This window comes from Kogia breviceps, chromosome 2 (genome assembly GCF_026419965.1).
Source record: "Kogia breviceps isolate mKogBre1 chromosome 2, mKogBre1 haplotype 1, whole genome shotgun sequence".
NCBI lineage: Eukaryota > Metazoa > Chordata > Mammalia > Artiodactyla > Physeteridae > Kogia > Kogia breviceps.
In genome coordinates, this window is record NC_081311.1 from 186,893,912 (window position 1) to 186,907,205 (window position 13,294).

At 40.5% G+C, this 13,294-nt stretch overlaps 1 protein-coding gene across 2 annotated transcripts in view; it reads left to right on the plus strand.

Moving 5' to 3' along the window:
- Positions 1–13,294, plus strand: part of ACSL3 (acyl-CoA synthetase long chain family member 3) — a 127,241-nt gene that overhangs the window by 75,144 nt on the left and 38,803 nt on the right. The window contains exons 14-15 of one of the 2 annotated variants that reach the window (XM_059055238.2): positions 251–408; positions 4,729–5,463. In XM_059055238.2, coding sequence (XP_058911221.1) covers positions 251–408; positions 4,729–4,886 — 316 coding nt within the window. In that variant the 3' untranslated portion in view covers positions 4,887–5,463. Of the gene's footprint in view, positions 1–250; positions 409–4,728; positions 5,464–13,294 lie in introns of those variants that run through there. The other variant, XM_067026982.1, reaches the window with a different exon arrangement.

The window sequence follows — 13,294 nt, forward strand, 5'->3', positions numbered from 1 at the left end:
AATTCATAGCAGTTATGTACATAGTTGAAATTTATCATGAAATGTCAGGTTCAGGTTTATTTAGCAGTGAATTCTGCCAGAGCACTGCAGCGTGTTATGAATCAGACAGCAAGCGTGGCGGTACCAGATACGCCCTCGTGCATGTTGCTTGGGATGAAGAGCTGATCGCTAAATGTCAGCGTAGCCAGTTAACCGCAGTTAACGTGGTGTACGCCGTGTGGGGCCTTAACCAAGCTGCCCTTTATTTCAGTTATCATTCTTATGTCATTGGATTTGTTGTGCCGAATCAAAAGGAGCTAACGGAACTAGCACGAAAGAGGGGACTTCGAGGGACCTGGGAGGAGCTGTGTAACAGCTGCGAAATGGAGAACGAGGTGCTCAAAGCGCTCTCTGAAGCCGCTGTTTCAGGTGAGAGAGTGTTCAGCTGATTCCGAGAACTGAGGTGCGAAGAGGCTACTTAAGCTTGCTTATTCCTGTTTTTGCTACGAGGGCTTAGGTTACGTTTCCTGCTCAGAAACCAATCATATTTTCCCACCATTAGTAGGGAGCAGAATGTACTGATCAGTCCCCCACTGAAGCCCCTTTGGGGACACACAAATCATCCACGCCCACCACTGATGGAAATGTCTCAGAATGTCCTCTTCTCGGAAGCTTCTGTTTTCTGGGTTGGCCCTTTCTCCACTCTTCTCAGCTGTTTCCAAGGCCCTGCTTAGCTTCCTGGACACCCCAGCCCACAGTGAACCGTCCAGGGCTCTGCTACACTGTTAGCGTGCTGGTATTCAGTTGATCTCATGTGTCCTCCACCGTGTGTGTTTGTGTGTGTGTGTGTGTGTGTGTGTGTGTGTGTGTGTGTGTGTGTTGAGGGGTAAGTGCGGAAAGACTTCGTTTAATGTTGTTGGTTTCATAAAAACAGCTGTACCTTCTGACTTATCAGTGTCATGGGTAATACAGGTATGCATTTTTATTCTCCTCAGATATGTTATTCAAGATTATGAAAAATGTAAATTGCATTTAATCAGATGAAATCATTTTGACCCTTTATTTCAACAGTAATTGTGTTTTGTAGTACGTCAGCTTGAAAATAGTTTCCAACTTTTCTAGGTAACTTGAAATCCTTGGTCTGATGCTAAATTGAGTTAATTAATGGATATGAAATTAGAAACCTACATAATTTCTAAGTAAGGTAGAATACTGAAACAATAATTAAGCATAATTTAAAATTTATATGCCTTCTTGCTTTATTTTTAAATTTTATGTATATGTTAACAGCTCTGAGATATATTATAATTCACATACCAAACAACTTGCCCATTTAGTATATACAATCACATAGTTTTTTAGTATATTCACAGAGTTGTACAATTACCGTAATCAGCTTTAGAACGTTGTCATCACCTCAGAAAGAAATAGCGTGTCTGTTAGCGGTCACTCCCCACCATACCTCAAACCTCCTAGTCCTTGGGAACCACTAATCTTTCTGTTTCTGTAGATCTGCCTGTTCTGAAGATTTTGTTTAAGTAGAACCGTGTAATATGTAGGGTTTTGTGACTGGTTTCTTTCACTTAGCATGTAGTGTTCCTCCATGTTTTCTTGTCGTAGCATGTATCAACACTTCATTCCCTTTTATTGCCAAGTAATATTCGGTTATCCATTCATCAGTTGACACCTGGGTTGTTTCCACTTTTGGCTGTTAATGCATAATGTTGCTGTGAACATTTGTACGCAAGCTTTTGTGTGGATATACTTATTTATTTCTGTTGTGTAGATAACTAGGAGGAGAATTGCTGCGCCTCTGGTAACTTTACGTTGAACCTTTTGAGGAACTACCAGGCTGTTTTCCAGAACACATTTTTCTAAATGTTTTCCAGACTATTTTTTTAAATGGTGGCACCGTTTTACATTCCCGCGAATGTTGTACGAGGGTCCCAGTTTCCCCACATCCTTGCCAGCACTCGTGACTGTTCATCCTTTCAACTTTAGCCATCCTGGTTGCTGAGAAGTGGCCTCTCGTTGTGGCTCTGATTTGTATTTCAGATGGTGGTTTATGAGGTTGAGCGTTTTCATTTACTTATGGCCATTGTATGTCTTCTCTGGAGAAATGGCTGTTCAGATTCTTTGCCCGTTTTTTTAAGTGAGGTTGTCTTTTTATTATTGAGTTGTATGAGTCTTTATATATTCTAGATGCAAATCCATTATCAGATATATTTTCTCCCATCCTGTGGGTTGTGTTGTTACTTTTCTTGATGGTATCCTTTGAAACAACAACAGTTTTAATTTTTATAAGATACAGTTTACTTTTTTCTTTTGTTGCTTGTGCTTTTGGTGTCATATCTGAGAAACCGTTGCCTTAACCAAGTTACAAAGAAATAGCCCTTTGTTCTGTTCTAAGAGTTTTATAGTTTTAGCCCTTATATTTGGGTCCTTAATCCATTTTGGGTTAATTTTTATATATGATATGAAGAAGGGATCCAACTTCATTTTTAAGCAAAATCTATATTAGCTTTACACCAGAGAAACAGATTCAGTAAGTTAAATATATTAAGAAACTTATTGTAGGGAATTGGTTTATGTGATTATTGGGGGCTGGCTAGACAACTTGGAAATCTGTAGGGCAGACTGTTTTTTTTTAAAAAAAAAAAGGTAGACTGGAACTCCTAGGCATGAGCCAAAGCCCCTGTCCACAGGCAGACTTGGCTTCTTGTTTGGGAGTGCCTCAGCTCTGCTCCCAAGGCCTTTCAACGGACTTAGTCATATCTACAAAGCCACTTTCAAAGCAGCACCTAGATGAGTGTTTAATTGAATAACTGGGAACTCTAGCCTAGCCCAGATGATATATAAAACTATCACAACCCACCCATTGTCAGTTTGGCACCCAGATATTTCCTTACACCGTAGTTAATTTCCAAGTAAAGACAGGAAGGAAGTCAGACTATCACCTAACATTATATACCTGTTCTGCGTGCAACTGAAGATACATTAACCTTTTCCCCAGAAGTGGATGCAGACCCCTTGACTGATTTTTTTTTACTCTTCTCCTTTGATATCCTGTAACTTAAATACTGTGATACAAAGTGAACTTACTAATATATTGTGATAAGAGAATAGGAGGGAAGAAAACAAAAATACTTGCTTAACATATATACAAGCATATTCACAACAAAATAGGGAAGAAATACTCATAATTATACTTAGAGCCCCCATTTCTTCACCTGGTCATTTGGTTGTAGTTGTGTTCATTTTTCCAAAACCTGGTCTAGATGATACCGCTGTACCTACCTAAGGTCATGTTCGGTCAGGTCGTAGAGTGCGGTGCCGGCTGAGCACTTAACAGCTGAACGTGGGCTCCCAGGGCCTGCCTGTGAGTCTCCCCACATCTCCGTACCGTCAGACTCCTGTCCCTTAACAACTGTGGCCCCCACCTTACTGCTTTTGCTCATAGTGGTTTCTCCTCTTAGAAACCACTCCTGACACATTTTTCATCTTTGAAGAATAAAACTTTGTTATTTCTGTTTCTTTTTACAGGTTAGAGTTAATATATCATTTTTGTTCCCAAGGCACTTATACCTTTTAATTCAGTTCTTTTAAGGTATATACATTATTATGGCTAGGTGTTTACCTGTTTCCCGATAGTATACCAGTTGAGAGCAGAAACTATTCATTTTTGTATTTTGAAAGAATGTTTAGTAAAGCACTTTATACAGTATTTTTTTCCTGGTAAATATTTGTTAAATGAATGCTGGAAAAGTAGATCAGTCTTTTTAAGGCAAGGTGTTTCTTCAAAACGACATCTCTTGTCCTTGTATTCCCCCCGCCCCCTTCATTTCTCCGCTGTTGAGGACCTGCTTGGGCTCGCAGTGTGGGAGGAGCACAGCCGCTCCTCCTCCGCGCTCCAGTCAGTATCGCGGCTCGGCGACAGGGTCTCTTTAAACATCAGTCTTTCCCAGTTTCTAAAGTGAGTTTTTAAAATAAAGTCAAAGAAAACAAAAATAGGTGTAAGGTAAAAAGTGACATTTCCTTTTCCTCAATCCTGGATCCCAGCCCCCTAGAGGTACATGGTTTATTTTGGTGTGTATCCTTGTCGTACACATCTAGTTGCATATAAGTTTATCTAGTGTTAAAAAACAAAACAAAACTTCTTTTAAACCTAACAATATATATTGCAGGTATCTTTATATACCCAGACCAGATAGATGTAACTCATGTGTAGTGACTGACTGCATTGTGTACGTTTTATGCCTGTATCATAATTTATCCAACTCCTTCTATTGATGGACATGTAGATTTTCTCAGCAGTTTTTTGCTATTGTAATTCTCATACATAATCTGTTTCTTACTTCTCGTATTTCTGAGGGATAGATTGTTTATTTTATTTTATTTGTTTTTGGTGGTATGCGGGCCTCTCACTGTTGTGGCCTCTCCCTTTGCGGAGCACAGGCTCCGGACGCGCAGGCTCAGCGGCCATGGCTCACGGGCCCAGCTGCTCCGCGGCATGTGGGATCTTCCCGGACCGGGGCACGAACCCGTGTCCCCTGCATCCGCAGGCGGATTCTCAACCACTGCGCCACCAGGGAAGCCCCGGGATAGATTGTTTAGAAGTGAGGTTTATGAGCTTGTTGGCTTTGCATTTTGATGAATGCTCAAAGACTGAGGAAGTTAGATTATTTGCCAAGAATTTTAATTGTGTATTTTTCATGACCTTGCATTTACATTTTTTTTTCACCATCTCAGCAAGTCTGGAAAAGTTTGAAATTCCAGTAAAAATTCGTTTGAGCCCTGAACCGTGGACCCCTGAAACTGGTCTGGTGACAGATGCCTTCAAGCTGAAACGCAAAGAGCTTAAAACACATTACCAGGCGGACATTGAGCGAATGTATGGAAGAAAATAATTCTCCTCTTTCAGCGTCAGTTTGCTGCAGGGAGCTCAGATCAAATAGGAAAATACTTGAAATGCATGTCTCAGACTGTGAGGCAGACTCCATTCCTCATATTAAACCTAAGCTGTTATTTCTCATGACATCACCATTTTTAACTAACAGGATTAGTAAAATATTAAGACAGCAAACTTGTGTCTGTCTCTTCTTTCTTCCCCTCCTCCAAGTGACTTTACCCCCTAGGACTGCACTTGTCAGCATGAGGACTTTTTTGAATCATCTTGGGGGAACAGTGATTTTAAAGCCTCAAGTTTTTAAACATGATTTGTATGTTCTGTATAATGTTCAGTTTGTAACTTTTTAAAGTTTGGATGTATAGAGGGATAAATAGGAAATACAAGAATTGCTTATTTGGGGGGCTTTTTTACTTACAGTATTTAAACATGCAAGGGTATGGATGTGAAATTATGTAAATTTCATTCAAATGCTTATGAATCAAATCATTGTTGAACAAAAGATTTGTTGCTGTGTAATTATTGTCTTGTATGCATTTGAGAGAAATAAATATACCCATACTTATGTTTTAAGAAATTGAGACCTTGTGAATATATGCCTGACAGTGTCTTCTTTATATATTTATTTTTTCTTAGAAAAAAAAATTAAATTTGGTTGGTCCTGCATGAAACAAAATAGCAATAGAGGGTTATGGTTTCGTAGTAAAGAAGAAAACACAGCAAGGATAGCACCAGTGGATCATTAATCTCTAGTAGCTTACCATCAGAATATCCAGAGTCTTCTAGTTAGCTGTGGAAACTAGGAAACTAAACTTTTAGAATTGGGAACAATTTTAAAAGTTAAGGTAGAATTAAAAAAAAAAAGGATGGAAAGTTATTCTTTATTTCATTGACTGCATGTACATTGAATTGTCTGTGTTTATGACATATTAGTCATGGAAAATTATTCTGTCCCACTCTACTTTTAGTCTAGCTGTTTAATGAAATGATCTCATTTCCAAATTAGGGTTGTTTTCTTGGATAGTTTGCACTGGGTATGTGTGTCAGCCACTGTCAGTGTCTGTTGGCAGCTTATTAAAAAAGCACCTTATCTTTTCTACCATAACCTTTCTACACTAGAAAATGAAATAATTTAGAATGCTTCTAGTCATAGCATTCTTACTATGATACATGAGAATTTAACTTTATAATGAGGTGAGTTAAGATTTAATTTGCAGGTTTTTAATGTCAGTGTGGAAATTGTGATTCTAAAAATACTGTATTTTATATATAGTACGTCTTTTCCTATGTATTGCTTGTCTGTTGTTGTTTGGCTGTTATTAAGAGTAATGTTGCACCAATTAAGATGTATTTAGACTAGGATGTAAAAAAATCATAGGTACCATGTTCTTCATGTCATATTAGTTATTTTCTTGATTCTCAGTTACTTTAGGCACCAAAAAGGCAAAACAAAACAAAAATACACATATGTGAAAAGGTATGAATGTGGATCTGTGTAGGGTAGTGGGAGTGTTGAGGACCTGCAGCTCTGTCGTTTCGGGCCATATCATGAACACGTCGGATTTGGAGGTACTGTAATATGGTGTTTTTTGTTTTAAACTTTTCTTGTATTCTTGTATATATTTGTATTATGTTTTGAGTGCTTTTCTTGTCATAGTTTAAATTTTCACAGAGTTTTGAAAAACTGCCAAGAAGTAAAAATAGGGAAAAATTAAATGGAACCTCTCTAAAATGTTGTGATCTAAACATTAAAGTCAGCTTGGGTGGACAGAGTTTGTTTCTGATGCTTTATCTTTAGAATTATTACTTGCTTTCAAATGATGTTTGGAAAGTATTTAGAAAAAACCATTCAGCGCTTCGAAGGAGAGATATCAGTGTAACTGTGACTTGAAATAGTGGCAGATGAATATGTAGCTTATCACTGATTCAGCATAAAAGCTGTTTCTTTTCCGAAACATCTAATAAGACTGGCTTAATCTTTACATAGTCCCATTTTTCTCTTTTTTTAAATAGTTCCTTTCATTCCTAAAATAACAGATGCCAGGTGTCAGATGCCACAGCAGAATATGAAATTAAATAAGTAGAATCCCCTTTCCAATTACTTTCTAATCCAACCCATCTTTAGTGACTTGAAAAATAGTACATTCTAATGTTATCCTTTCAAAAAAGACAAAGTTGGTTGATTTGTGGGGGGGGAAGCAACACCCAACAACTGTAATTTGATTATAAGAAAAATACTGAACCAGAAGATACTTGGAGGGAAACTTTCAGGAATTCCACAGTAAATGGCTAAATCTAATTAATACACACATCTGAAAAGAGACTATAGATTCTAAAAGGATGTCTTCTGAGAACTGTTGTTTCCCAGAAGTAAGCTACATGACGAGTTCTTGTGTCTCTCCTGTCAGCGTCTAGCAGTTTACATCAGGTAGATTGGCGGCGACCTCCGTGTCCCCTCCCCACCCCACACCCCGCCCCCGAATCCCCCCCGCCCCCGAATCCCCACTCCCCCTGCTGGTATTTCTTGGTATTTCTTAGCTTGAACGTCATTAGAGAGTTCTTACTGACAACAGAACAAAACTGTAAGTGTTAGCTACTTTTAAAGACTACTTTGTTTTTAAGTAATGGATTTGATATCCATGATCTCTAAAGTTTCTGATATTAAAACTCAGTGTTTTGTTTTTCCAAAGAAAGAAAAGCTCGCTCCATAAAAGTCAAACTTAATTTGACATTCCTGAAATACTCATTGAAAAAGGAGTTAGGAGAATTGTCTTTCTCGGCCTAGCAATCCATTTGAAGGGAGGCTTTACCGGAGAAGCTCTGTTCTTGATGTGCCTGCTTTGCTAGCATTCAGTTCTGTCCTCACTTGCCCTGAGCCCCCCGAGTCCCTCCCTCCCTTGGGCTTTGACACTGTCCGCCAAGTCAGCGGTGAGAAGAGGCTTTCTGTGCGTAGAACATTCACATAGCTTGAAGTCTTGAATAGAGATGATAAATCAGAATTTGGCATTAAAATGTGTGGGGCAAAGGCAAGGTGGCAGCAGTGAAACATCCAAATTTTGTGCCCGCACGGAGTCGTGGCGTCATGGGAGGAAGCGTCCTGTCTCCGAAACCGACCCCTCCCTGCCTTCAGGTGCTGTTCACGTTGATTTCTGACAAGACCGGGTGTATGAACCTTTATACTAATGTGAACGTCTATAAAAGCCGGTCTCTGTATGTAGCCTTGCAACTGTAACAAAACATATGGCAGCTTCAGTGTGTGTTTGGTTTGAATCAGTTTAAAAAGATTGTCGTGCCTAATTTCTGTCATTAACTTTGCTCAGATTATTAAACATTGGTAGCTTCATATTTCTGCCATATCAAATACACCTGTAATTTTAGGATGAGGTAGGTGGGTCTCTGTTGTCATGGAAAGATTCTTCGGACATACCCGTGTAAAGACAGCAGGCTGTGTACCTGTGTTGCCTGATTTTAAGTAATGAAAATACGTTACCTTTAATCTGATTCCGCCACGTGCAGGCACACAGGCTACAAGGGCATGTCTGTTTAGAAACCACCTTTCACCCCAGGGCCTTGACACGGGAATGAGTGGGTGTTCCTTAACTTTTCTGAGCAGATTAAAGTGTTGAAATTATAACGACGGATATGCGTGTCCGCATTTAATGTTATGTGCATTTTTCTAGTCAGTTCAAACTTCTCAAAACACTCTTCAGCAAACCCTTCTGCATCAGTGCCCTTCTTTACGGATGTCTTTGAGTACTCTTCACTTTGGTGGGATTCATTCAGGGGCAACTTCTCCCATTTGGTGGTGGTTCAGGCTGGGCTGGAAAGGAAGAAGGGTGAGAAGGTGCTGATGTATAAAATACCAGACCTAACAGCCCAGAAGTGTGTGCCCTGGAAGCCCCCTGCTTGGGTGCTGAGAGCTGGGCCTCTTGGTCCTGAGCCGCCCAGCCCCACCTTGCCCCCCTCCTACCCCCCCTGCCCTGGGCCAGGCGAGCCGGGCACGTTCCCCTCCTCTGCTACGTGCTTGGCCTGCCCTGCAAAATAGCCCTCTGCTCAGCTGCAGTGCTGACAACAGTATCACTTACCTACCTGTCTGGGTTCCAATGATTTCTGCCTCAAGAGGAGTGTGGCAAAACCTCAGGGAGTGAAAAGAAAAAAGTGCCCACAAATGGAGGAAAGACAGCTGTTCTACAGCCACGGTCACAAGTAGCCACCGGAATCTGATTTAAATCTGTTCACTTGATCAGTAGCTCATCTTTGGAAAGCAAGATGCAGCAGAGGCTGAAAATGTTCTTATGTTTTTTGCCCATTAATTCCACTTCTAGGAGTCTTAAGAAAATAGCCGAGTTGTGGATTCCTGCACAGTGACCTACACTGTGATGTTGTTTACAGTAATACCCAAACAGCTGATATTATATAACATTCATTTGAGTCATTTGATTGGCTATATAGGCAAGAAAAGTGTCACTGCAGCTTCTTTTATCATGAAGATTATTTCATGTTATGCATCATTTAGGAGGGGGGAAGAAAGTGGGAATAAAAATTCAGCAGGCTCTTCCGGTCATAAATCTGTGTGTGTGTGTTTGTATGCATGTATGAATGTGTGTGTGTGGTGTGTGTTTATTGCATAGAGAAGAGCCTGGAAGAAAATGTGCTAACATGGTGTTGGTTTAGGAAGTGTGGCTGACTTATTTTTCTCTTCATACTTTATTAAAAGCTTTTTACAATGGCATTCCTTACTGTTGTCATAAAAATCCAAGCTTATAAGAACAACTGGTTTAAAGCTTTTTTATTTTCCTTATTCTGGCAAAATTAATAATTTTTAAGAAAAAAGTCTTGAAATTGTCTCATGTTTTGGTAAAGAAATAACCAGAAACCCTTATGTTTTCTAACCTCTTATTTATATTAGTTTCCTAGGGCAGTCATAAAACAGTACCACAGATTGGGTGATTTAAACAAGAGGAGTCTATTCTCTCACGTTTCTGGTGGCTAGAAGCCCGAAATTGAGGTATTCCTGGGCTGGGCTCCCTCTGAGACCTCTAGGAGAATCCTTCCTTGCCTTTTCTTTGCTTTTGGAGGTTTGCATGATCTTTGGTATTCCTTGGTGGGTAGATGCATCTCTCCAATTCTCTGTCTTCACATGGCATTCTCTCCATGTCTTCATCTTCCCTTTGCAAATATACCAGTGTCTAAATTTCCCCTTTTTATAAGGACTTGGTCATGACTGGGTTAAGGCCCACCCTAATGACCTCGTTTTAACCAGCCCATCTGCAATGAGTATCTCCAAATAAGGTCCCATTCTGAGATTTAGGAGCTAGGACTACAGCATATCGTGTTTTTGTTTTGGAGGTGGGGGGAGACACAATTTAGCCCGTAGCTGAATTTGTATATTTTTTGAAAACTTCCTTCAATTTTACGCTTGCTTATCAGTCTTGTTCTGTTTGTTCTGTCTTTATAATGTGATATGTGAGTACCTGCCCCCGTCCTCTACTCTTACGTTAAACATTTTTTCCCTTGGTAATTCCTTCCCTGTTCTGAATATCTTTGTTTTCATATACTTAGTTTGATTTTTTCCTCTTATTTACTGTTTCATTACTTTATTTGAATTTTACCATAACCAAATACTGTGGAACTTTTGTCCTCCAAGCAGACCTTTTCTAAACCCTTCATGTATATCCAATAGATTTGTTACATTCTTCTCCTTCCCCTCTAATGTAGAACTTTATCAGTATCAGTTCAGATGGTATATTGTTTTTCAGATCGTCCATTTTAACAAGTGTAGGTAGTTTGCTCATCTTTAAAAGCAGCTCCCACAAGAAATGGAAGATCAGAGAGGTGGTACTTTCCTCCCGTGTTTTTCCTGAAAGGCAGAAGTTCTCCTCTGCTCTTTGGTTTTGTCTTTGGCTGATATTCTGATTCTGTTTTATGGCACTGGTGTATCCTTGGCTTGTTTCCTCTCTGCCCTCAGGCCAGCGGCCACCCCTGTGGGATGGTTATTGACAGTCCTTTAAAGACCAGGCCTGTGGCTCCATCCCTACTGTGACACACTTTTCAAAAAAGTTTCATTTGAAAGTAATTCCAGACATAAAACATTGCAAAAATATCATAATAGTTTTTAAAGAATTGCTGGTTTAACATAATAGATGAATATACTCATCATAAAATTTCTAGCAATTCAGAAATATAAACTGAAAATAAAAATTCTCCATCTACACACAGAGTTTTTAAAGAGCATATTAAAGGCTGAATTATATCCCTCCCCTCAGTTCATGTGTTGAAGCCCTAACGCCCAGTACCTCAGAATGTGACTGGGGACTGGGCCTTTAATGAGGTGATATTTAATGAGGCCTTTAGAGTGGGCCTTAATCCAGTATGGTTGGTGTCTTTATGAGGAGAGCTTAGGACACAGACACACACAGAGGGAAGAACTTGAGGCAGGCAAGGAGAGAGGCTTTAGGAGAAACAACCCTGCCAACACCTTGACCTCGGATGTCCAGCCTCTGGAATTGCGAGAAAGTAGATTTTAGTTGTTTAAGCCCCCCAGTCTGTGGTGTTTGTTTTAGCAGCTCTGGCAAACTAGTACAGAACATAAATGGACCATGGTGTATATTCTGGAAGTTGCCTTTTTTTCATTGAGGGTACACTGGGCATCTTCCTAGGTCAGTATGCATAGGTTCACCTAATTAATGAATGGGATCTTTTTAATGGCTTCATAGTATTCCAGAGCATGGATGTATTGTAGAATGTCTTTAATCATTCTTTTATTGCTGGGCATTTAGGTGGTTGCAAATTTTACTACTAGGATCAGTGTGACAACAGAGAGTCCTTACTGACATTTTTGTGCCTAAGTGGAAACTCATCTATAGGATAGCTCCCTGATAGTGGACTGGCTAGGTCAAGCCTTAGAATTTTTGCAAGCTATCCAATTGGTATTTTGTTCTGAATGTATATATCCTAACTCCTCCGGTAAATTTCAGTTCCAGAGATTGTGAGTCCTTTAGTGATTCCTTGTATCCTCCTAGTCTAGTGTAATATGACTTTCTCCTGAAAGATTCTGAATAAGTGTTTGCTACAGTTTTGCTTTCATCAGTTAGCCTTTAATTCAGGCTAAAAATGCAGGGAACAAGGGGAAAGATGGTGAGCAACGTGACCCTGGCAGGCCCATCCCTGTGAGCCGCCATGGACACCGTGTCAGGTTAGGTTTTTTTGGTCCTGTATTTCCTCCCTCCCTCCCGCTCTCTCTTCTCATCTTCTTTTTTCCCTGATTACAAATCATAATTTCCTATGCCTTTTGAGTCCTTCGTGGAATTGTTTTGTTCTGCTGTTTCCCAGGAACACACTAGTAACGAGTAACGTAAAACCGAATCCAGTTCCATTAATCAAGCAGAGGCTCATGCAGGTATTTTCTGTAGAACTTAGGCAGCCTTGCATCTTGCCTTCCCTCCTCCGCAGCATTTACGTACGGGAAGCAGCAGGGGCTGTGTGGGGATAACTGATGTTGCTGTCTGCCACCGTCTACCACCTGTTCTCCTACCATGAATCAGCAGCCCCGTGACACTGTCAACACACGTGCGGAATGTTCGCCACCCGCCACTTCCCGTCTTCCCAAAGTGGCGTGGACGCCGAGCCTCTCTCAGACTCGGGGTACCCTGGGCAGCGGCAGGAAAGGCCATTTCCAGAGGTGGAGGGTCTGATGGATGCAGACTCACCGTAGCAAGACACCCACGACCACTGGTCATCTCCATGCCCTTGATGTTGAAACTGATTATGGATACGTGAAGAAAAGGGTGGTTCTGGGACTGCAGTGTTGGTAACAAGAATTCCCTTTTGAATTTTATGATCGGTCTCTCTATTTCCCCCCAAGTCCTGTCTTTTTTTTTTTTTTTTTTTTGCTTTAAAGATACAGAAAAAATAATTTCAGTTTTATTGGAAAAACCTCTTGAACAGCCATGCTCTGTGAGACACTTAACAATTCTCATGCTTGTGGGTTCCGGGATAATAATAATAATGATAATGATCATTATTATAGTTAGCACTGAGAATTAGCCAAGTATTTGATGTGAGTTAATCCCCATGACAGGGCCACAAAAATGGGTGTCCTTGTTCATCTTGCTTTACAGATGAGGAAGCTGAGACTTAACAGCAGTTAAATGAGTAAGTGACAGAGCTGGGTAGGCACTGAGTCAGTCTGACGCACGTTGCAAACTAGTTTGGTGGACCCCAGTCTCCTAGACTCCAGGCTCTCTTGGCTAATGCTGCCAGGCCTTTCCGAGCTCTCCTGCTGGTCCTGACCTGTTGACTGGCTGTAATAGCTCCACACCTCTCATCCCTGCCTTGTTGACCCAAGATACTAAGCATATTCTGCCCACGTGGTCTCCCACCCTCGCTTCTCCAGGCCTGCCCCGGTGT